General features: G+C 25.0%; 1 protein-coding gene and 1 long non-coding RNA gene across 4 annotated transcripts in view; one reads left to right on the top strand and one right to left on the bottom strand.

The window, feature by feature from the left end:
• Positions 1 to 23,794, bottom strand: part of LOC107995988 (SAM and SH3 domain-containing protein 1) — a 468,575-nt gene that overhangs the window by 31,989 nt on the left and 412,792 nt on the right. For all 3 annotated transcript variants that reach the window (XM_017053828.3, XM_062079882.1, XM_017053837.3), the window contains exon 5: positions 18,996 to 19,135. In XM_017053828.3, coding sequence (XP_016909317.1) covers positions 18,996 to 19,135 — 140 coding nt within the window. The remainder of the gene's footprint in view (positions 1 to 18,995; positions 19,136 to 23,794) is intronic.
• On the top strand, positions 11,054 to 13,626 carry LOC133666727 (uncharacterized). The gene is made up of 3 exons (XR_009831259.1): positions 11,054 to 11,308; positions 12,338 to 12,504; positions 13,541 to 13,626. It is a non-coding gene; the product is annotated as an uncharacterized LOC133666727 (long non-coding RNA).

Raw genomic sequence — 23,794 nt, 5'->3', positions numbered from 1 at the left:
TTTATCTAAATATTTATTTAAATTTAATCATTTGAAATATTAAATTTAAAACAATTCTGAGATGTTAATGAATGAATTTTTATTTACATTTTATAGATTTTTAAAGCTTGGAATATTAAAAAAAGTTATGTATTAGTCATTAAAATTTATTAATTATAAAAGATTAAAAATTTATTGTAAAGAATTCCAAAAATCTGTATTTTGAATTTTTTTTATATTATTAAAGAATTAAAAATATACTCATTTAGAATTAAAATAAACAATAATATGCTACAAATTTTATATTACGATCTTTGTTTTAATATTTAAACAAAAAACAAATGAATCCAGATTTCAGAAAGCTAAAAAAAAAAAAAAATATTTAATTTCATTAATCGATCTATTTCAATATTTAATATATGTTATTCAAATAATCGAGAAGTACTACTTATAAATGTTTATCAAGATTATATTATATAATTAAATAGATTTTTATATCGATTCGTATCGTGATATAAAATAGATATATCACTTTTGATTACAGATTGTAGAAATTTCATTGTAGAATTATATATCTCAGATTGTTAGACGCCCTACAACTCGTTTCAGGATTATTTCTATGCTCGGAAAACAGCTCTTTTAGAATAATATACGCTTAATTAGTTGTAACCGATTTAATTAAAGTTGAACCATTTAAACGGGATGCTTCCCTCTATGAAACTTCAGATAAGGGAGAACATAGTTAGCAAAGCAGTTGGATGACGAAGCATATTATCGTTTACGTTCTTTATAACTATAACTATTTGCATAATGTGGTAAACATTGGAGAAACTTTAATTTCCAAGTTAAAAGCATATTCTTGCATAACGATAATTAGAAATTCACAGTTCTGACAATTCGTGAATTATCCTATATGTGCATGAATATATATATTTGTTCAAATCGAAGATTTTTATTTTAAAGTTGAGCTTTTTTTTAGATTAGGTTTTAAAGAATATATTATATATCAGATTAAAATTCGATAGCATGATGAAAGCTATTTTAGTTTTATTTTCTATATATTTATTTAGTATTCATATTAAAATATACATTATTCATTTTGAACGAATTTATCCATCTATTTTTCATTTATTTTCAACAATTGTAATTTGAAGCATGAAAGGATTAATATTCATTCAATCATAAAATATAAATAGTTTATTTTCTGAATAAATTTATTTTTTTTCTTTTATTTGATTAAATAAACATAATCGATAAATAATATTTGAAATCAATGTCAATTTAACACATAAAATAAATATTATTTCACACAATTTTTTTCAATATATATTAAAAAATTATTATTCTAATTAAAAATTCATAGAATATTCTATTTTAAACAAATATTTTTCATCGATATATTTATCATTTTATTTATGACTATGAAACAAATCCCCAAATATTATTTTATCTTAACAAAATTATTTCGACAATTACTTTCCAATATTTTCTGCTCGAAATATATCTACCGCTATCGAAGGTAGTAGATTACAGATTCGATAACCTTCAATTTATTTGTACATTCTCGAAATCGGTTGTTGTCATGTTGTTCCTGAACAATTTCGAGGAAAAAAGAAAAAAAATTCCAAAAATAAAACGTTCCAAAAATAAAACGTTCCAAAAATATTTTTTCTCGATAGTTTCGGATTACACAAATTTACACACATGCACCGATGGCAGTTTACGCAGACCAATTCTAAATCTAGTGTTGTCTATGTGCTCGTGATCGACGCGTAACATTTAAATTGCATGTAATTCAGTAATAAATTAACGCGTTGAATCTCGACCGTATAATTTACGTGCAGCGGTTCATTTTCGTTTTGCGCTTTTATCGGCAATCAGCGAATTTAAGCGAAAGGCACGGAAATGCGCAATCAACGAATTATTCATCCAAATGTATTGTTTTTCTTTTCTCTTCTTTTTTCCTGTTTTTTCCCCTCTCCTTTTTCTTTTTTTTTTTATTACGTTTAATATCGATTTATTCCAATAACGATTTGTATAGCATTAATTACAACAATGTATAATCAAATTTCGTATTATCGTTGACAATTTTAATAAATAAACACCATTTCCAATTTTATTCGCTCGAAATAAATTCATCTCTCGAGCAGTATCTGATAATTTCGGCTACTTTCGTTTAAAAGAGATATTTTACTACTTATCTGACAATGAGTCACCACCAGATTTATAGGCGGGCAATTTTTATAACTAGGACACTTTTGATGATAATAATGATGATAATTTTCTTGTTACGTACTCTTGATGGTTCGTGTAATTAACGTCAAAGCATTGTCGAATAAATTAAATTATGAAGGCTTATGATTATCATATAATGGGCTGAAAATTATAGTCATGTAAATCGCTATTATTATTTACGATAATATCCAATACAATAAAATTTCAATATGCTTATTACAAATTTTGTTAATAATTTGCTGCTACTGTAGCATGATATGTTCATTCGTTTTTTTTCAATAAAAAGAAAATAAGAAAATAAAGTTGAAATAATAAATATCAGTAGTATTTTAAAATGAAATTATTCCAAGGTAAAAATTAAATTTTCTGGCGAAATATACGTTTTCAAATATGATTAAATTATTAAAAATTCAACGTTATATATAATTTATGAATATTGTAGTTCCTAACTAATTATTATTAAAACAAATTTTAACGATCAATATCATCTTATCGATTTTAAAATTCATACAAATTTCGCATACACACAATCTAATAAATTAATATTTTTTCAAAATTATAAAAGAATATATCCACATATCACGTATCAAAATTTCCCAAATTACAAATTACATCACAATCATCAATTATAACAAAACATTTAAAGAAAGATGATCAGTAACGCGAAACATGGTATACATTCGTACTAAATTTCGCACAAAATATAAATTAAAAATCGTATTACGTGAAGTTGCGAGGAGCAGATGCGGAATTAAGATCGGATTTAAAGCAAAAAAAAAAAAAAAAAAAAAGAAAAACGAAGAGAAGGGAAGAGAAGAGAGAGAAAAAGAGAAAAGAAGTAAAGAAAAAAAATATATTGAAGAAAGAAGTCGTCATTAAGGAAACGAACACGTGGAAAAGCTGGCTAAGAGTTGAAGGAGTTCGGTGGTGAGTGGTGGAAGAAAACGAGGGGAAACGGGAGAAGGGGAGGAAAAAGGGCGAGAAAAGGGGGAAAGAAACGAAAGGATTGAAAAGGATCTCGCCAGAGGGCCTGAAGGCTCGCACTGATATCTTGTTTAATTAAGCAGACTCGAAAGTGCGGGCTGCCGTCTTGTCGTGGTAGTAAGAAGCCGACCTATTGTGGAACTCAAAGCTTCCATCGGGCGGCACTCGCCACTAAAGAAACCACACTACACCCTCTCCTCCTTTCTTGGCCTCTTCATTCGCGTTTTTGGTCATCTTGCTAACGAATACTGACGTTGAGTTTTCTGTGTTCGGATGTATACACAGGTGCACGTGCCTGTGGCGATTTTTTTTCATGTTTTTCAATATACACGATGTTCCATTTATCCTGGATTCCTCAATATCTTTATTTTGTACTTTGCCTTTGTATTCTTATTATTTAAGCGGTTGAACGTTTTCGAAAGTGATGTTGCAAGTGAAATTAACATTTTATGCGAAAAATAAATATTTCGAGGTTAATGGAAATTACACTGTTGTAGGATGAATATTTTGGAAAATGAAAATATTTAATTTTCATACTTTGTTTAGATCGTTGCGATTCTTTTATTTATTTATCGTTTACTAATCGTTTAATACTCCCATTTTTGTACTCTTTGTACGAAAATTATTGATATAATAATGAAATCTTCAAAAATATTTTGATTTTGAGAAAAATTACTTGCTTATCATCACATTGCTTTTGTATATACATAATATTTTATTATTCAAATAAATTTTCCTATCAGAATTTGCTCACTAATTTTGTTAAACAAAAAGTTTTAATTCTAAAAATTTTCAGTAATTGACTATAAATTTTATACATATATGTACATTATCATTCATATAAGTTTGATTATAAGACTAGTAATTAAAATTATATCAAGAATATATACTTATCAATATTTTATACTTATATCACAATAGATTTAATATGTTATTATATATTATACATATATATTTATATTATTATTATATAGTTTATACATTAACAATAATACAAAAACAATTAATAAATTTAAATAATCTGAAGAACAATCTCAAAAGCAAAAGAATTCTTTTCGTTATTACATTTTCCAATTTAAGTATTATAGCAATATTCTACTATATGTATAAATGTACTAATTATTTTTGCATAATATGCATAATTTCAAAATTGAAATGTTAAAAATATATATATAGAAATTAAAAAAATAAAATCATAGTAGATCGAAATGTTAAAAGTATAAACATGTTTCAAATACTTTTGAGATGTAGTGTACGTGATATACTGAAAGATTAACGAAAAAAGAAAGAAAAATCTACGATTGAAAAATCCAATGATTGAAGAAGGAGCTGACACGCTCCGTTCTAATTACTCGATGGTATAGACATTGTTGTCTCTGGTGCTAACACCTGGAGGCAATAGAATGGCGGGAAGTTAAAACGAAAATCGTGAGCGTTCTAATACGCTTCCGACCAGTTTACTAGAACGTGTGCAAGGATAAGTGTCGATTCTTCATTACGTGTAGAGCACGATTGGGAAAAATGTAGGATAAACGGTTTTTCCGCGGAGGAAATGGACAGTCAGAAAGCACCGCGCGGATAAGCAATTTCCGCGAAAGTTGCGGAGAAATCCAAGTTTCCAATCCTTGCTATTTTCTGCCACATTCGTGGCTAACTATACAGGTTGCTTTTAATGAAGCAAATCGAAAGAATGAAAGAAACAAATATTGTAAGAAAGTTTTGTATATAAAGAATGTAATTTGATGAGATAAAAACTCTTTTTTCGAGACAAATTTTCTATAATCTTTTTTAAAAATTATAGAAATAAATTATACAAATGAAAAATAAATAAGTAAAAGAAATGTTTTATTGCAAAATGTGTAAATAATTTGTAATATTTCATCATTGAAATTAAACAAGAATGTTTTATAAATTTTTGTAAATTATTTAGTAAATTATTTTTATATGCATATTGCTTTATAATTTCATTTGAAATACATATTTTATACAATTTATATTTTATGCAATGATGATAATAAATATATTTTTATTTCTTTTTTATTTTAGGATTCATTCTATATATAACAATTTTAATTATTGGAAGTACACTGTTAATTTATGAACGTATACTATAATTAAATAAATACGCTGCTGAACATGTTACTTCTCTAATTTTGTATGCAACTTTGATTTAACTGTGATTATTATTACAAGAAATATACTATGAAAAACAACGATCAAGAATTATTATCTAACTCAATTGAAATCCATTATTTACGAAGCAATTATTCTCGCATAACTTAATTTCTTTTCTCAATGAGATAGAATAACTTTCTTCAGCTATTTTTTTCTATTATTTATACATATCGTTCACAACAAAATTAAGTTAAAAATGTCATTCAAATCCAATAAGAACAAAGTCATAATAACATTTATTTTTCTTCATTTCTTTCAAGATTATTAAGAGATCTGATCACTAAATATAAATATAATTTAATCTTCACATTTATTTTCTCTATAATCTACAATAAAAATATTAAAAAAAAAAATCCATAAAATATCAATGTTAAATAGATTATATTTTTTCCATTCATTCCAATTCCTTTCAGATAAGAAAAATAACTTACTTATCGACTGAATTTCGATTCGAACAGCACAGTAAAATACGATTATTTTCGCTCGTTAAGTGAATAACTTGTGATCAAACGAATTAAGAACGATCGAATCGTCGGATAAATACGTTCCCGATGTAATTCGGTGGGGGCTTTTGTACGACTGAACTAATTTACGAAAATTTGCCTTTAACGCGGCCACCAATTTGTTTCGTTGATGCGATTCGACGTGGTGGCGCTCGTTGAAAAGAGCACGAACGCGTTCAAACGAACCGTCTAGACAGTCCGCAATCGATCAACCCCACTTTAGAGAAATCTCGCCGTGGAAACGACGTCGCATGAACCGCGTGCCGCGTGCGTGCGGAACCGTGCGCGCAAACACGAAAACAGTAGGGTGCTCGACGCACAAGGCGGTACAATTCTGACGTTTCTCTTTTTCCCTCTTTCTTTCTCTTCTTTTTTCCTTCTTCTTCTTTTTCTCCGTTCCTTTCTTTTCTTTTTATCGATGTTTCATCTGGTCGGGTACATTTACTAATTAGAACGAGCTGCACGAAAAAAACTGGCTCGGTTTCGCTGTACACGCGCTACTGCTCAGACAAGAAAATTACAGGGACCGTGACATTGAGACTTTCATTGGGACGCAGCAACCGAAGACAAAGAGGGCATGCAGGAAAATGATGGAGAAAGGATTGGCGCGATGGATGGAAAGAGAGAGACAGCTATTCTGTAGGCTCGAAAAGTTGACAGAGATGGGAGGATTGAGAAAAAAGAGGATAGATGGAAAGAAAGGAAAAGAGTTCAAGGGACGACGAGGGTGATATGCTATATTGATCGCACCTGAAAACATCCACCTTTTGCTGCCGCGGTCTGGTTGCGTCGTTTTCCTTTCGTCTTTTTTTTTTTTTTCTTGTTCTTTTCGGTGGCTTTTTATGCAACGCGCATCGATAAAAACACTGGAACGTATCCTTTTAGCATCGCTTTGCAATCGAGTATTCTTCGATACAAAGTTTTTCGTAATTATTGGTACGAGAAAAAGACTATTGATTATTATTCCTCGATTCTAAAATGTGAAAATATGGAATATGAATTTTTGGGGAGGATTTTGAGAAAATTGATTTAAAGTGATGAAGAATATTGGTAATTTTATATTAAATTTCAAATTACTTTTTGGTATCATTAATGATGACATTTATTTAATATATTTCGATCAGAATTATAAATTTTTATTTCCTTTATTTAATTATATTAATATAAAAAAATATTTTAAAGGAAAAAGAATAAAATTTTACATTTTAATAATAATAACCACATATATAGCAAAAGCAACAATATTAGCAACATTTAGCTTTATATATCAAATTCACTATATTTTACTTCAATATCAAAGAATTTTTTTTTAGTAAAAAATTTTTTTAATTAATAAATAAGCAAAATCTGAAAATATAAACCAAAAAAAAATTTCTTTCTATCGTACAAAATAATTCTCGCAAATAACAATTATTTGATCAATTAAAAATATATACATATAAGTATCTGTTATTATTATTCTATAAACTGTTTTTAAAATAACTGTTTTTAAAATAATATCACAATTAATTCATATATCTATATCTAAGAACTTGATACGTGACAACAATACAATAAGCTTTCACTCATTATCGACCAGATAAAATTATTGAACGAATCATACCTTGAACTAAAACCTTGAATCAAGCTTCAACACATGGAATCACAAATTACACGCGAATTACGTAATACAACAACACAAAAGTGAAAGCTTAAAGCTCTCGATCATTAATCATCCAGATCAACAGTTGGCGGCGAGACCTGGATGGAAACCGCATTTAACCGTCCCTAGGATTAGTAGAGAGCAGCGTGAAAGAACGGAGAAGCAGAGGCGATAAACTGTTGGCCGACGTATGTAACCGAAGTATAGCAGGATGGTAGCAATGCGCACACCCAATGAATATGAAACAGTCATTAGCGCGCCAATCCGGAATCACTTAGGTATACTCGCAACCAGTCACCAGACGGGAGAATCAAGCGTGGAGGTTGTCGGTACATTGAAATGCATTGCCTCGAGCCTGTTCCTAGACATTAGAGGTTGGTATTCACGTGATTATCGTATACCTAGGGACTGTTGGGGCTGTAAACCTGGAACGTTTCACCGCCACTGGGGCGGAGGACGATCACCGAAACGATAAAATCGACGTTACATCCGTGCGTTCATCCACTTTATTGGCTTGGTTGTGGATCACTGATAACGTGTACGATTGTGTAAAGCGCATCTCGCTGTGCGCTCCGTGAAACTGTTTCGAGCATGCGTGTTCGAGGGTCCTCGAGAGCTCTGATCGAGAGATAAATGAAATTCGATGCATATGATTCGCTATTTGGTTAAACAATTTTCTTTTACGAGAAGGGAATGTGACGAGAGAAAAAAAAAATTCGATTTTTTTTTGAAAATGATTGGAATTGTTTGATAAGTATTTTATGGAGTAATAATGGTGAAGATAGAAGCGAATAATATCACTTTCAGAGATTGAAGATATTGAAATGTGGGTTAGAAAATATGAGTGATGAAATACTGCAAATGTTTTTTGAATAAATAAAATTTATTTTGTTATTTTATAAATGAAAGTTATGGAGATTTTAAGTAATTATCTTTAACTAATATTAAATATTAAGAGTATATTTAATCCTATTATATTTTTTGTATTGTATTTGACTTAATTATTCTCTTATTGTTAAAATATTTTTTAATATAATATTAAATATTTTTAATATAATAAAGAACATATAAATCATTATCAATATGTTTTATTATTCCTTTTCACTTTGTATTATAATTTTTTTTTAAGACAACTCGAACTTTTTTCGCTAAAATAATAAGCAATTTAAGATACAAAAATTCGAGGACCATATAAGTGTAAAGTGATCAATTAATTTCAATAGATAACTTTATATATTTTTTCTCTAAATCATTTTATAAATTAAAAAAAATCTATAATGAGAAAAGAAAGGAGAAAAGAGAAAAACAAATAAAAAAACTAAATAATTTATATTCTTTAATATAATTGTTATGTGACTATAACTAGTGTAATATATAATAGTTATAGTATATATAATATAATAGCTATAGTATAGCTAGAATAATCTCAAATCACTATTTTGTGGATATTAACCATAAAACGTAAAAGTACTGAGACAACGTATGGAAGCAAAAAAAAAGTACATAGTTAAAAAACACAAAGCATAAGCTATAGTGTCAGTGAAAATAGATTTAAATGAAGGTTCTCATTATAGTATATATAAGGCGACGCAAACAGAAGGGCTTTTATTCTAATGGCGTTACACAGTTTTACACTCAGACAATTTAATGGAATTACCATATAACGAAGGTGTAGATAATTACAAAAGAAAATTGATGGATACTTTTAACTTGAAAATAATATATGTAAATGTGATATAGGTTTAATAGGTTTAATATCAGAAGTTATAAAAGATTTATAAAAAAATTTATTAAAGTGATATTAAGATTTATAGATGATAATAAATGATAAAATAAATTATTGAAAATATATTTGAATTTATATTATTTTCTAAAATATATAATAATAAAAGTAAATAGATATATTCTTATTTATAGATATTCTTATTTATAAATATTTCTTCCAATTAATACAATTATTTATCCCATAAAATTATTATATATTTATTATTATTACATTATTAATAATAATCAATATAGAATTATATTATTAATATTAGAATCTGTCATCATTCTAATAGAATATACATTTTTGTTATTGTATTACATATTAATGTAAAAATTAAACCTAATCTAACTTAAAAATATAAAATTATTTAACTTCTTTTTTAATATTTAATCTTGAGATTAAATAAATATCTCAAAGAAAATTCGAATATCTCGAAAAATAATTCAAAATTTTCTGCAAGATTTTGAATTTATCAAATTCACATTTCAACAATTTTTTTTCAAAATTTAGAAAATACCAATATATTATGTATAAAAAAACAGTATAACATTGCTAAGATTAACATTATAATATTATTTTTTATACAAATATTATATTATATTTACATTATATTTACATAATATTGTTTATAGAATTGCACTTCAATTAATCAAAATGTATCAATCAACAGGAAATTGTCTTCTTGTTTAATCGATTGTTTGGAGACAGATTACAGCAACCGAAGATGGGAATTTCGAACATGGAATATTTAGTGACAACTCAATAGGGATCGACAACAGGCTCTTAAGATGGCTTAAGCACTGCTCTAGTATCAAACCAGGACTTGTTATTTCACCAAACTATCGTTTGGAAACTCGTAGTACTTCAGGACTCTCTTCTTGATAATCATTCCAAATTCTCTTCCGCCATGATCCAAGTTAAACTGAGACTATAGAGATCACAACCAGCGATTTAATGCTAGAAGAGGAGGTAGTAATATGAAATTCCAGTTTGTTTTTCGAGGACTAGTGCATCAATTGACATTGTTCTTTTATATTCAAGCATTTTAAACAAAGAATAAAATTTTTAATTAGGAAATTTGACTTTTATTTTAAAAAGTGCACTTTTTCATTGAAAACTTTTAATGCTAGTAAAAAATTTGATTTTCGTAGTATATTGAGTATAACTTTGTAACTTATTATTATTATATTATTGTATTATTATTATATATCAGATAATTATTTATATATACAAGTCATAAATATATATAATATATAATTATCATCATGATGATCTAAATATTTACAAACTATACCATATGCAAATTTTTTTTAACTTATACTTATATTTATTAATTTTCTATTTAAATAAAGAAATCATTCAAAGAGATAGATATGAAGTCCTTGATATTAAACTTAATTAATTTTAAATCTTTATTAAAATAATAAATGTCTAACACAAGTCTTTTTATAAAAGAAATATATTTTTAATAAGAAATAGAAGAAAATTTTCGTATTTTAAGAATTTAAATTTCAATTCTAGAAATTAGTGGTGATAAATATACAACAATTAAGTATTATTATATTTTAAATGCATGATGAAAGATGTATCTAGATAAATAAATGAAAATTATTGATATCGAAACATTTAAAACAAATTTCTTCTATTTAATACAAATAAATATAATATATCTTTTTGAAACAATGCAGAAGATTAAATTCCACTTTCATTTTCTTCTCATTTGTTTCATTATATAAGATGTATAGTTTGTTATTATATGATAAATGACAATATTAAATATACATATTTATTAGACAAGTTTATTTACCAAGATAAGACCTATATTACTACCTTGACATTAATGAAAACATCACTTTAATGTATAGGACACATGGTTGCTAATAACATGGTTTTCATTTCGTTTAAATATTCATTATTCGAAATATATAGGCCCAGAAAGTTTGAAATAATTTTCGCTGCTAAAACTTTTCCGACCGTCCCCTGGCGAAGTTGCTCGTTTCCAAAGTTAATTTGGTATTGGAGGTTAGTTACCGTGCACATGTATTACATGTGTATATTGTAATAAAATTTAAATAATAATAAATTAGATTTAAAAATTAGAAATAATATATATATATTAGTAATTTTTTAAATATTGAAATTTTAATTTATTCAAATTATTCCATAAATAATTTTAAAAGACTTTTTAAAAATTTAAATAATTCGATTAAAAGATTATGATAGATAATATATTTGTAGTATTTTTTTATTTATATGTAATAGATATAAATATTTCGAATTTTCGAAGTAAGTAATTTTTTTTTGTCTCTTCAATTAAAATATTGCTTTGATATAAATTCATGATTATCATTTTCATAAATTTTGATATTTAAAAAATTTTGTAATTAATTTTTAAATTATAAAAAAATTTAATATCAATTATAATATTTTTAATTTTTCTAATAAAAATTTGAGAACAAATTGGTGAAATAAAAGAAAAATAACATGTATGATTATTTATTATATTATATAGAAATAAATATAAATGCAAAAAAAATGATAATATTAATTTTGCTCTAAAAAGCATTTTGGGCTTCTAGAATATTTCTAATATATTAAACAATGGAATTTGTTTGAACATTATGATATTACGATAATAAATACCTTATGAGAATCTATTATACAAAATAGAGGTGTATAAATTAATTCCATAATTTAACAAAATCTACATTTATAATAATGCTATAAATAATTCAAAATTTTGTTAATTTTGTTAATTTTACTTGAAAAGAAATTATGATAGAAAAATATTCAGCAAACTCTCTTTTTAAACTCTTTTTCATAATTACAATTTTAAATTATTTATTACATATTAATATAAATAAAAAGAAAAAAATTGAAAATTGAACACAATCTTATAAAATGATATTTAATCAATATTTTTGCGGCATTGTATTGTTTCTTTTTGTATCAAATATACATATACACGTTATACATGCATGTGTTATTATTTAATCAATTTCCAGGATTTTATTTTTATTTTTATATTTCTTCATTTTATGTTTTATGCAGTGAACAAGTAAAAATCGCCATGAAAGTTATTCCTCGGGCAGTGAATTGCAACCTCAACAATACCTCATAAATTTAGAAGTATTCAAAGGGGAATTCATGGTTGCGTAGAATTTTACGAATTCGCAATGGCGTGATGTTCTGGTTTTCAGGAGTACTTTTGCAGAGGGGTAAAATATTAAATACGTTCTTCACATATGTTCCAAATTTCGTATAAAAGATCACTTGAAAATTTATAAAAATATCATGATCTATGACCAAAATCATTCTTTGAGATATTTGATACTTTTTTTTTAATTTAAACAAATTTTCTTTTCTTGATTAATTCTTATTAAAAAAATCATTTTTCTTGTATCATAATTGAAGCTAAGTTCTCTAAAATTAAGAGTTTATATATGCTTCATGCATGATTTATGTAAATAAATGTAATAGAATCTTTGGTTTTCTTGATTAAAAAAGAAAAGTGAATTTTCATGAGATTCTGTGGATAAAATTAAAAAGAAAGATTCATATCCGTTTCTATGAATCGAGAATGCATTGTCCAGCTCTTCTTAGTTCTCCATTGTGAATTTACAAAATGCTTATTGGTAAATCCTGGTTGATAAGAGGGATTGAAAGAAAACTGTTTTCTTCATTGTCAATTTATGTGTCAATTTAAAATATTTAAAATAATATCATTTAACATTTACAACGATCTTGCTTTACAACTTTCGAACATTTGATAAAAATAAAGTTTTTATTAAAAGTTTTATCTTTAAAAATTTGTTTATTTTGAAGGCATTATGATTTTTGGGAAAGATTTTATTATAGTGTTAAAGAATTAATTAATAATAAATTAAATGTAATTATTCATATGATAAATTTAAGAATTATAATTTTAAAATGCAATAAATGACAGTTAATTATATTTTTTTTGACAAAATGCCATACATGATTCCTGGCCAAAAAATTAGAATCATTCACAATTTTCAATGTTTCAATTTTTGAAGAATGTTTCATTTAAAATTGCCATTGATTTATATCAAAATGTCAAAATAATTTTATCTTGTTATTTTATTCTATTTTATTTTATTTTATTTTATTTTATTTATTTTGTTTTATTTTAAATTTATTTCCATTTTGTATAATTCTTCTGTTTTTACATTATTTTTTTTTTATAATTTTTTATGTATCAAACAGTTTTTAACTAAATAAATATTGTTACAGACAAAAGATCATTAAATTTATGGTATAGTATTTATTAATTGAGATGAATAAATCGTAAAAAAGAAGATCGCATTTCCGGAATTACCGACCGAATAAAAAGATTAATCTTAGAAATTTTTTTGTTTTAATATTTATTGTATGTAATATAACATTAATGTAACATAAATTTTGTAAAAAGAAATTCCAAAAATTGAAATATAACAAAAGATTAAGATAAATTGATGCAACATTTATTTATATTATTATGAAATTTTATAAAATTTTTTTCTTTTCTTCCAAAAATCCTCATCCTTAATTTTTCTAAACTTAATATCAATAATTATTAACAATATTATACATCATGTCAGATTTTTAAAATAATAAATTAATAAAGAAATTTATCAATCTAATTTTAATACATATTTAAAACAATTATAAGAATAATTGTGTACATTTTATCATTAAATTTCTATTCATTGAATAGACAGCAATCAAGCCAAAACTAGAGGAATAACAATATGCGGTCAGTGATGTCGACAAGGGACAGGTGTATTACTGTTGACAGTTCACGATATTCTGTTCTGGGGTCAGAATCACGGTTCTGCACGTATACTCTGAGAATTCGTCGGTTGCCTTCCATTGCAGCTACCAGGATATTCTGTTAGACAGCGAGACCTAGCGTGGTCACCATAGTGGATTTATACAACGGTTGTGGTTGTCCTAACTATGATATTCATGATAATAATATAAATTCTATATGCGTATACTTGTTGCAAATTGCATTCAATATACATAAAAGAGATTCACTCCTCTTTACTTATTTATTTATTTATTTAATCATTTAAGAAGAAAGATGAATTATTGATTTCAGAATAATGTTTTCAAATTCTTCTTGTAATATATTTTATTACTTGTAATGATTATTGTCAAATAATATGCAAGTATCTTTATTATTTATTATTTAAATAAATATAGTATTTTATTTTATTTGAATCAAATTTAAGGAATGAAAAAAAGTTAAAAAAAATATTGAGCCTATTTCAATAATAATAAAAACATAAAACTTTTAAAATATAATACTACCAATTTTTAATATTTTCAATAGTTATCACGATTGATGTACCTTCATATAAATAAGCATTAACTATTTATATATAAATAATTACAAAATACAATAATAATGATCTTCTTTCGACAAAAAATTCAATATAAGTTGAAATTCGAAATTTTATCTTTTACATATTTTGTAATATCAAAATAATTTTTGGAATGTATAAATATTTATATTTGTATAAATTTATATACATTTATATTCATTCGATAAAGTCTAGAAGTCAGAACTAAAAAAAAAAAAAAAAAAAAGAATAAAAAAACCAGCCGGATTAAACGACGACATAAGTAGATCAGACGATGGAGAAACTCTTTGACCAACTCTAATGTCCTTTCCCCTTTACCCATCTTAACGGAAACCGCAGTCTCGCCACGGCTTATATCGTGATTCCTTCTATCATCCACGTGTAATTTAATTTCCATCGTAACGCATACTCATAGTCTCTCGAATTCTTCTCCAAGTCGTGGAATTTGTGGCCTAGTGTAGAGTGATTCACCGATAGAGGATGGCCAGTGGTTTCCGGGAGAGTCCAAAACGAGGCACTAGCCGTGTACGAGTGCTTTATCGAGGGTTCTCGAGGAAATTTCATTCCAAGTACTATCAGGGCTACGTGATACTTTATACCAAGGTCAAAGTGAGAGGAATGTCTTTGAGTGGTTGTCTACGAGGTGTGCGAATGATCTTTGTGTGATGTACTTCCTGTCGTACTTCAATCGCCGGATAAAAGGAATAGAGGAAATTTTAACAGAGTGTGAAGTTTCGTAATTTCTTGTTGGCTTTAAGCTGAACATTTACGTATTAATTAATTGAGTTAAAATTGTACATCGAATTGTATATTGAAAATGAAATTTGAAAATTGTATAATTATTATATAAATATATTTTAACGCATTATATTTTTTTCAAAAGAACATTATAATAAAACATTCCATATGTTTCTATTGTTAATACATACTATTATTATGCATACATTTAAAACTCCATTTATAATATATCGGAGAATGAGATTGTATAACAAAAATCCACTTAATTACCATCAGCTATGATTTTTTATTCAGATAATAAAAGTTCATGTTTATATGAGAAATTTTCACGAAATATTTTTTCTAAAATGCATAATAATGTATTAAATATAAACTTTGTAACGATTTTGCAAATATAATAATTTATAATTTAATTTTTTATTTTGTTTATATCAAAGATTTTTCTTTAAAAATTTTAATCCCAAAAAAAGATTAATATATTTATTTTCACAATAAAATCAATAATACATTTATAACAAATATACAAAAAATAATTTAAATAAAATAAAAAAATTAAAAATAATCTTCTAAAATTGTTTATAAAAAATTTTTTATCAAAAGAGATTTAACATTCTTCTTGATATTCGTTTAAAATACACATTTGACCGAAAATAAGTATTTTTTTTTAAGATAACCTTTCTTCGAAATGTAATTTTAAAATTTTGGTACAAAACATATATAGGTGTATATATTGATAAGAATATTCATCGAACAAGAAATTCACGAATTTTATTCAGATGTCGCGACAACGATTCGTAATCTCAGGGGTCTAAAATTGTCGGTATCGAAAAATTTAATAAATCGGTGACACATGGGAAATCTTGAGAATCTTTAATTCTCAGAGGCAAACTGTTCACTTCGTTGATGCACACCAATTTCTTTATCAACGAACCGGAAGTAACGGATATTCGAATCTTCCACGTACTCATGCATAATTCCTATCCTCTTGTCTTCTCCTCTAATCCTTTAATTCATGTTCAATAGACGGAAATGATCTTGTAAATAAAATAATCAGTTACGTAATTTGATTTATTATACTTTACAAAATATAGCAAGATAAAAATATTTTCTTTTTTGAGAATATTATCAAGAATTCGATAAAATATCGTTACAAACAGTGACAAACAAGTGTCTAAAGCTAAATGATTTATGATTTACAAATTGAAAAATAGGAAGTACGAATATGATATCACGAAATTAATTAGGAAATAATAGGAAAAATAGAATCGTGCTTCTCGTATAAACAATTCAAAATCTTAAATTCGCAAATATATTTATAAATTAAAAAATTAAACATTATAAATAAAATTATTTCGAAATAAAATGAAACGAATGAAACAATATGTAATATATTTCAAGAAAAATGAGCATACTCATGGTTACTTTTTTTGATGATACATTAATATCTGCAATGTTTTTACATAACTTTTTAATTGCTCAAAAAATTTCTTATTTTTTTCAATTAAAATGATATCCTTTTTTTAAAGAATTTATTTATTCATTGCAATAAAATTAAAATTTGCATTTAAATTTTGAAATATGAATATTTCACCAAAATGTGTGAATATAATATGATAAATTTATTAATATATTTTTATTTATGCATGACGATTATTATATTTTATGAAAAGAGAAAAAATTTTTTATAAAAAATAATAAGAAAGAACAAAAAGGTATAAATAAAGTGCAGTTCTAATTGCAGAAGTAATTGGTCTAAAAGTGAATCAAAAAATTACAAGTTACAATCTGGGATGAAAATTACTTGCATAGTAATTTTGTGACGTTTGATTAATGAAAGGCATGGAGATGAAAATTACCGGTTGCTGCAATAAAACGTTTAACGTTTCGTATTGAAATGCAGTACTTATTTGAAATAGAAAATGATAAAAAAGAAAAAAAAAATTCATTTTTAAAATAAAAAATAGAACGCGATTTTTCACTAAATTTTTTAACTTTCAAAATGGATTAACATAATATACATGTTTATAATTTATAAAATCTCTAAACACATATTTTTCTAATATTTTTATAACAAAATAATTTAATGTAATATAATCTAAATTATAGATTAAATTATAACTAAATAGATTATATTATAATTAAGAATTATAATTATCGATAGAAATTATAAAAAATTGTTTTTCAAATATTTTACTAATATTTTTGAATATAGAATGATATCTATAATCAATTTCAATTAATTTTGCATGTAATTATCTTCATACAAAAATTATTTTATAATCCGCTTAGAGATTACCAGTTGAGAAACACTGCCTTACCAAAAAATATAACAATAAATTATTAAAATGATTTCAATAATCGTTAGTAATATTTCTAGTTCAGTGAGAAATTTTCAATACGAATTGCAGTCAGGATTTATGTATTCCATTTTACGGCTGCGTAAATATAAGTTAACCGTGAAATAGAATTAAACAAAACTGACAGTTCGTGCCTTGCATTCTTCAGTTTTGCAGATAGAATTACAAATAGATATCACTATTGAAAAAAAAAATATACATATATATATATATATATATATATATATATATATATGTATGCAAGCTATATATCGTTCTAAGCAAAATGGACGATGAAACGCTAGTAGTATAAAAAAATCTATTTTTTTTTAATATACCAATTAAATGCTTAAACCATATTTTAATACTGATATAAATTTTTAAATAAAAAAAAATATTTTTATATCTTATCTATAAAAAAAACAATAAAAGTATCTACTTTCTAATATCTATAGTAATCTAATAGTAATAAATAATCTAAAGCATTTATAATAATAATTTTAATAATTAAAACAATATTTTCAAAAAAGAAACAAAACTATATATCAAGTGAAATTTATTAAATTCATATTTTCTTCATTAATGCATTACACTTTTTATAAAATTTCTTTTAAGAATATATTGTTATTAAAAATTAATTTTAATTTTAAATATTATATTCTCATAATATTATTCATTATATAATACCTAATTTTGATTGAAAAAACTAAATTATTTAATTAATTCTTCCTCTCTTCTAATTCATTTATTTATTGATTCAAATTGATTGATTAAATATGATTACATTTTACACTTAATTTATTAATCATAGAAAAGAAAAATAAAAAAGAATATATTATTTTTAACATTTTAATTAAGAATAAGAAAATAATATATATTTTTTCAAGATTAAATCCTTTGATCTAACGTTTAAAATAATTAAAAATATATTTATCTATATTGATTTCAAATAAGAGAATAATATATATTTTTTCAATATCAAATTCTTTGATTCAATGTTTGAAATATGTTTGAATAATGTAAAAATAATTTTGTTATATTTTATATTTTATAATGTTGACAGATATCATTTTATCTTCATTATTTGCTAAATATTCTCATTGAAAATACAAAGTAAGTACACAGCAAGGTAACAAAGTCTAAATTGCGAACAAAGGATGAAATTGTAGTTAGTTGAAGAATATATACAGGAAATCTGAATCGACAGTAGTAAATAGCTGCTTCGGTGAAGTGGGATTATGGTTTTGTACACAGATACACACTTACTCTTTGTGGTACTCCCATTCTTACACGGCCATGCCTCGGGGAACCTTGAGTTTGCGCTTGCTTCTCCTTCCTGTGCGTCTTTAGTCCTCGAAGCAGTCGCGAAAATGTTGTTTTCTTCTTACTCGTGGTTTGTCCTTGTTCTGAAATGACACAAAACAGTACAATGTAAATATCATGAAATTTATATTTATTACAAGTGAAACGTAATATTTTGTTTGTTTATTTCTAGATTTATTAATATATTTGTAAATCGCTAAATAGTAATTGTCATAAATAATCTATTTAATAAATGTTTACTCAATAAAGATTTATAATTTGATTATTTTTAAAATTTTTCTGCATTAAGATTTACGTAGAATTTATTATCAATTATTTTTCTGCATTTATTTTTTCTGATAAATTTTTAAAAAATGAATAGAGTATTAAACAAAATATAAATGTTACATTTATTGAATATTGAAAACTTTCGGTAATAAATTTATTATTTTATTCATTTAATATAATGAATGTAATGCTTCTCTGGTAAATTTTAATATAAATATTTACTTTATCAACCTCTGATTTAACCATTGTTTCTAAATAATTTCTTAATGGAATTACTGTATAAATAATAATATTTCAAATAATATTTTCAGATATTTTGAGAAAAGTTTATTTTAATAATTTATATGAGTAAATAAAGATTTATAACAATCTTTTTAAAATAATTTATTTGTTTTATATTTTTTCCAAATTTCTAGAAAATTAATTGAAAAATTACTATGGTAATTGGAAAAACCATATAATGGTTATTTTTATAAAATTATTTAAAATTTTATAAAATTTAAAATTACATATAATATTTATGAAAATATAAAATTTATTATATACAGTTCATTTATATATTTTTTAATATTTTTCGAATTAAATTAATTACGAAAAATGTTTTCAATATTTAAAACGGATTAACAATTATCATCAATATTCATTAAATGATATTTGTTAAAATTTAGAAAAATAATATTTTCGAAAATATGATATATATTTATAATATATATTATAATACTTCATCTATTTATTTCAATTCAATTTATAAATTTTCCTATTAATTATTACAAGAGAATTAAATAGAACAATTGCGAAGAATTTAAAAACGAAAACAAATAAAATTATCTAAAATATAATAAAATTCAGAAACGCTATGAAACCCATCGAAAATTTAATTTCGTACAATATTATCATGTTTGTAATAAATTTCTTTCATAATTACAATACTCAATTTCCAATTCAATTCATTCAATAAATTAATTTTTAAAATTTAAATAATCAAATTATCAAATTCTATCACCTTCACTTCGAAATCCATCGCTCGAATGAATAGTCTGCTATCTTCAAAAGTTACGCATCTTCGTTCCTATTCAATTCTTTGCTATTGTAAAGGTAATAATATTGATATAATTTGAGATAGCAATTCTAAGTACGATTGTATACCTTTAACGCGACGGCACGTTCTACTTGTATTTCTCAGCGCGAAATTGAATCACCGACTGCAATCAAATGGAATTCCACTATAAAAAAAGAAAAAAAGAAAAAAGAAAGAAAGAAAGAAAGAAAAATCGACTTGCATACCATTACGGACAGACTACGCGATTTACCGAGTGCGATTCACAGTTCCGTTATCTAGTACTGTTGGTGACATTGCAATGAATTACTGGTTTTTATTCTAATCTTTTTAGAAAAAAAATGCAATATCTGTGAACACGGAAATAATTGTATTAAGAATTTTTCATTCATAAATTCGTTTGGTTAACTGGTTATATTTTGATAATTAAAAATTTTTTATTGAAAAAAATATTCGGATATTGATCAAATTTAATCTTAGAGTAAATGTTAAAATTTTAATATATAAATGTCAGGAAATAAAAATTGTTAAACTTAAAGTAGAAATTGTTTATATTCGAATTATTTAGAAAATTTAAGTTAAAAGAATTAAAATAGCAATTTTTTTTATAAATTTTTAATATTTGTTTTTTATTTAATAATGTATTTTATGTTTTAATTACATTAAAAATGAAACTAGATTATTTTAAAGATTGAATTATCTTCTGATTGAAATTTGCTAAATAATTAATCAGATAACAATTCATTAAGTCAAATGTCGAAAGTTACTATAATATTAGATTGCTAAATTTAAACATTCAAACAGAAAAGAAACATATATGCACTAATCTAATATTTGAACAACCAATATTTACCATTATTGACAAGTTATAAAATACTAATAAAATTGATAGTTGAGAATAGTATCTATCTTTATTATTAACATAACTAAATATTATTATATATATTAATATTATTATAATGATTTTTGTATTTTAAAAAGAAAAGCATTAATTTTTTGATCCATATTTATTTTTCTTTATTTAATAAGCAGTATGGTAAAAAATTATAAATCATTTTTTCTATTTCTATCACTTTATATTACTTATATACAGTAAATATATTCATGAAACAATTTTGGAAGATTTTAGAAAATAAAATAAATATAAAAGTTAATATATAAAAATATTTGTTTATTGAGTTTATTTATGTTTATTGAATTTAAACATTTTATAAGCATGAAATTCACGTTAGATGAAGATAGAATCAGAATGCTCTATCTTCGTTACATCAGTATTTCGCTTTATCTCTGTCTTGCTTCATCTAATGCAAACTTAAACTGCTTATCACTTAATAAATAAGATTCAACCAACATTGTTGAAATACCGATTTTTATGTTTATTTTAGCTTTTAGAATCAGCTGTCCAAAGATGTTCCACGAATATATCAATACTTCGTACACACAGTATTTGAATATGAATAGAAGTTACGAAAAGATACAATATAAAGACGATGATTTTCGATTTTATAGAGAATTATTCATAGCAATGTATGATGATAAATGAGTATGATATGATATTTTAGGGCTTAAGTATTTTCTGAAGCGAGTAAAAAATTAATCCTCATATATTAAAGAAAAGACACGATCCATAACGTGAACGATAAAGCGGTATGAGCTTAACTTTCTTACGTGGATAACATCAATCGAAGATGGAGGTAATAAAAAGATACGAGTATATGCTTTTAACATTATTCTTTGCCACTTTGCAGCTCATGTCGCTCGCCTCGCACGTAAGGATCATAAAACAAAGCACCGCAAATGAGGAAACTTGGAAAATTTTCGATGTTCGGTAAATTTTACTTTGCAAGTAATACGAGCACTTCGCGCCACCCTCGTGAGATTTAAAAAAGTTTTTTTTATATCGAAATCTATTTATCTGTAATATGTTTTTTCTCATCCAAAAATATTAAGATATCATTCGTTGATCGAAGTAAAAAAGTTTTTTTCCTAGCACATTCTACTAAAAATTCCTACATAGGATATATATGTAATAATTAATTTAAAAGAAAAATAATAAAAACTTCATACCTTCTATAACATATTCTCTTTCTTAGTATAAAAATTAAATGAAATATTCTATATATTTCTCAATAATCACAATCACGAGAATAGTATAAAGCTCCCTTAATAGGACAACAATCAAGCCAATAACTCGTCATATATTTTTCATCGTGTTCAGCCGAATTCACCGATGTCCAATTATCATATATAATTAATGATCGCGCATCAAGTGACATTTTATCTCGTGTCTCGTAATTTCTCCATTCTCCTTCTTCCCTGCTTCTCTTTTTCCATCATCTGCCCCTTGGCCGGCGTAACAATACACCTATGCAAATCGCGCCCGCTTAATTGCGACTGTTTTGCATGTGTGGAACATCCGGGTGACAATCGTCCTATCGCGATCGCGCTTCCTATCGTTTGCCTCGTATCTGCATTCCGCGCAATTTTTCATCTCTCCTCGCGTGACTTCCAACCTAGGGAGCAGGAGGAAAGGGTTACGACCGAGAAAGAGAGAGAGAGAAAGAGAGAGAGATAAGTTGACCGAGTGTTTATATAATTGTACGGTTGAAATGGTAATTAGAACGGCCGGGGATAGATTATATGGCAAGCGATATTCACGTCATCAGTTTCAATTAATTACAGATAAGAGATTATAGTACTCGTAATAAAGATCCGTCAACGTTATAAATGTAACGAAATTGTTTGTCTGGAAAACTTGTTTTTAAAGGGGTTTCATTTCACTTTTTTGTTGTATTTAATTTTGTTACGTTATATAATGATAGAAAATACAATTTTATAATGATTGTAGTGTATAATTTTATAATTTTTGTTTTTACAAATAATGTAATAATAATTTTATATCAATCATCCAATTACGTACACGAGTTTTATTAACGATCCGTATTGTCAAAAATAATGAAAATTCTGATTTTAATGAAACTGTACATAGAGTATATAGAGATATATAATGATATAGTATAATAAGTAATTTTTAATGTTATTTAAAAAAATTTTTTTTAGCAGAATATCAGTAAAGGATTAATTATTAAAGTCTTGATACATTTTGCGTTTTTTTTTAATATAAATTTGTAATGATGCAAAATGAAATAAAATTTTAAAATGTTCATAGGTTTCAATGCTCGATCATCCTATTGTACGAAATATTCTTTATTTAGAATTATATTTTTAATATATTGATTAGAGAATATATTGACTAGATACAAAATATTTCTCATATAGCATATCCATTTTATTCGATAATTTGTCATTAATTATTAATGGAATTATATTTTTAAAAAATTAAGATAAATCTATTGTACGAACAAATATCAATATTACAATTGAATTCTTTATATATCTTTTCTCTATTTGCAAATTA

This window comes from Apis cerana, linkage group LG9, assembly GCF_029169275.1.
Source record: "Apis cerana isolate GH-2021 linkage group LG9, AcerK_1.0, whole genome shotgun sequence".
Classification (NCBI taxonomy): Eukaryota; Metazoa; Arthropoda; class Insecta; order Hymenoptera; family Apidae; genus Apis; species Apis cerana.
The sequence above is the reverse complement of the archived record's forward strand: the minus strand, read 5'-3'. Positions and strand labels throughout refer to the sequence as shown.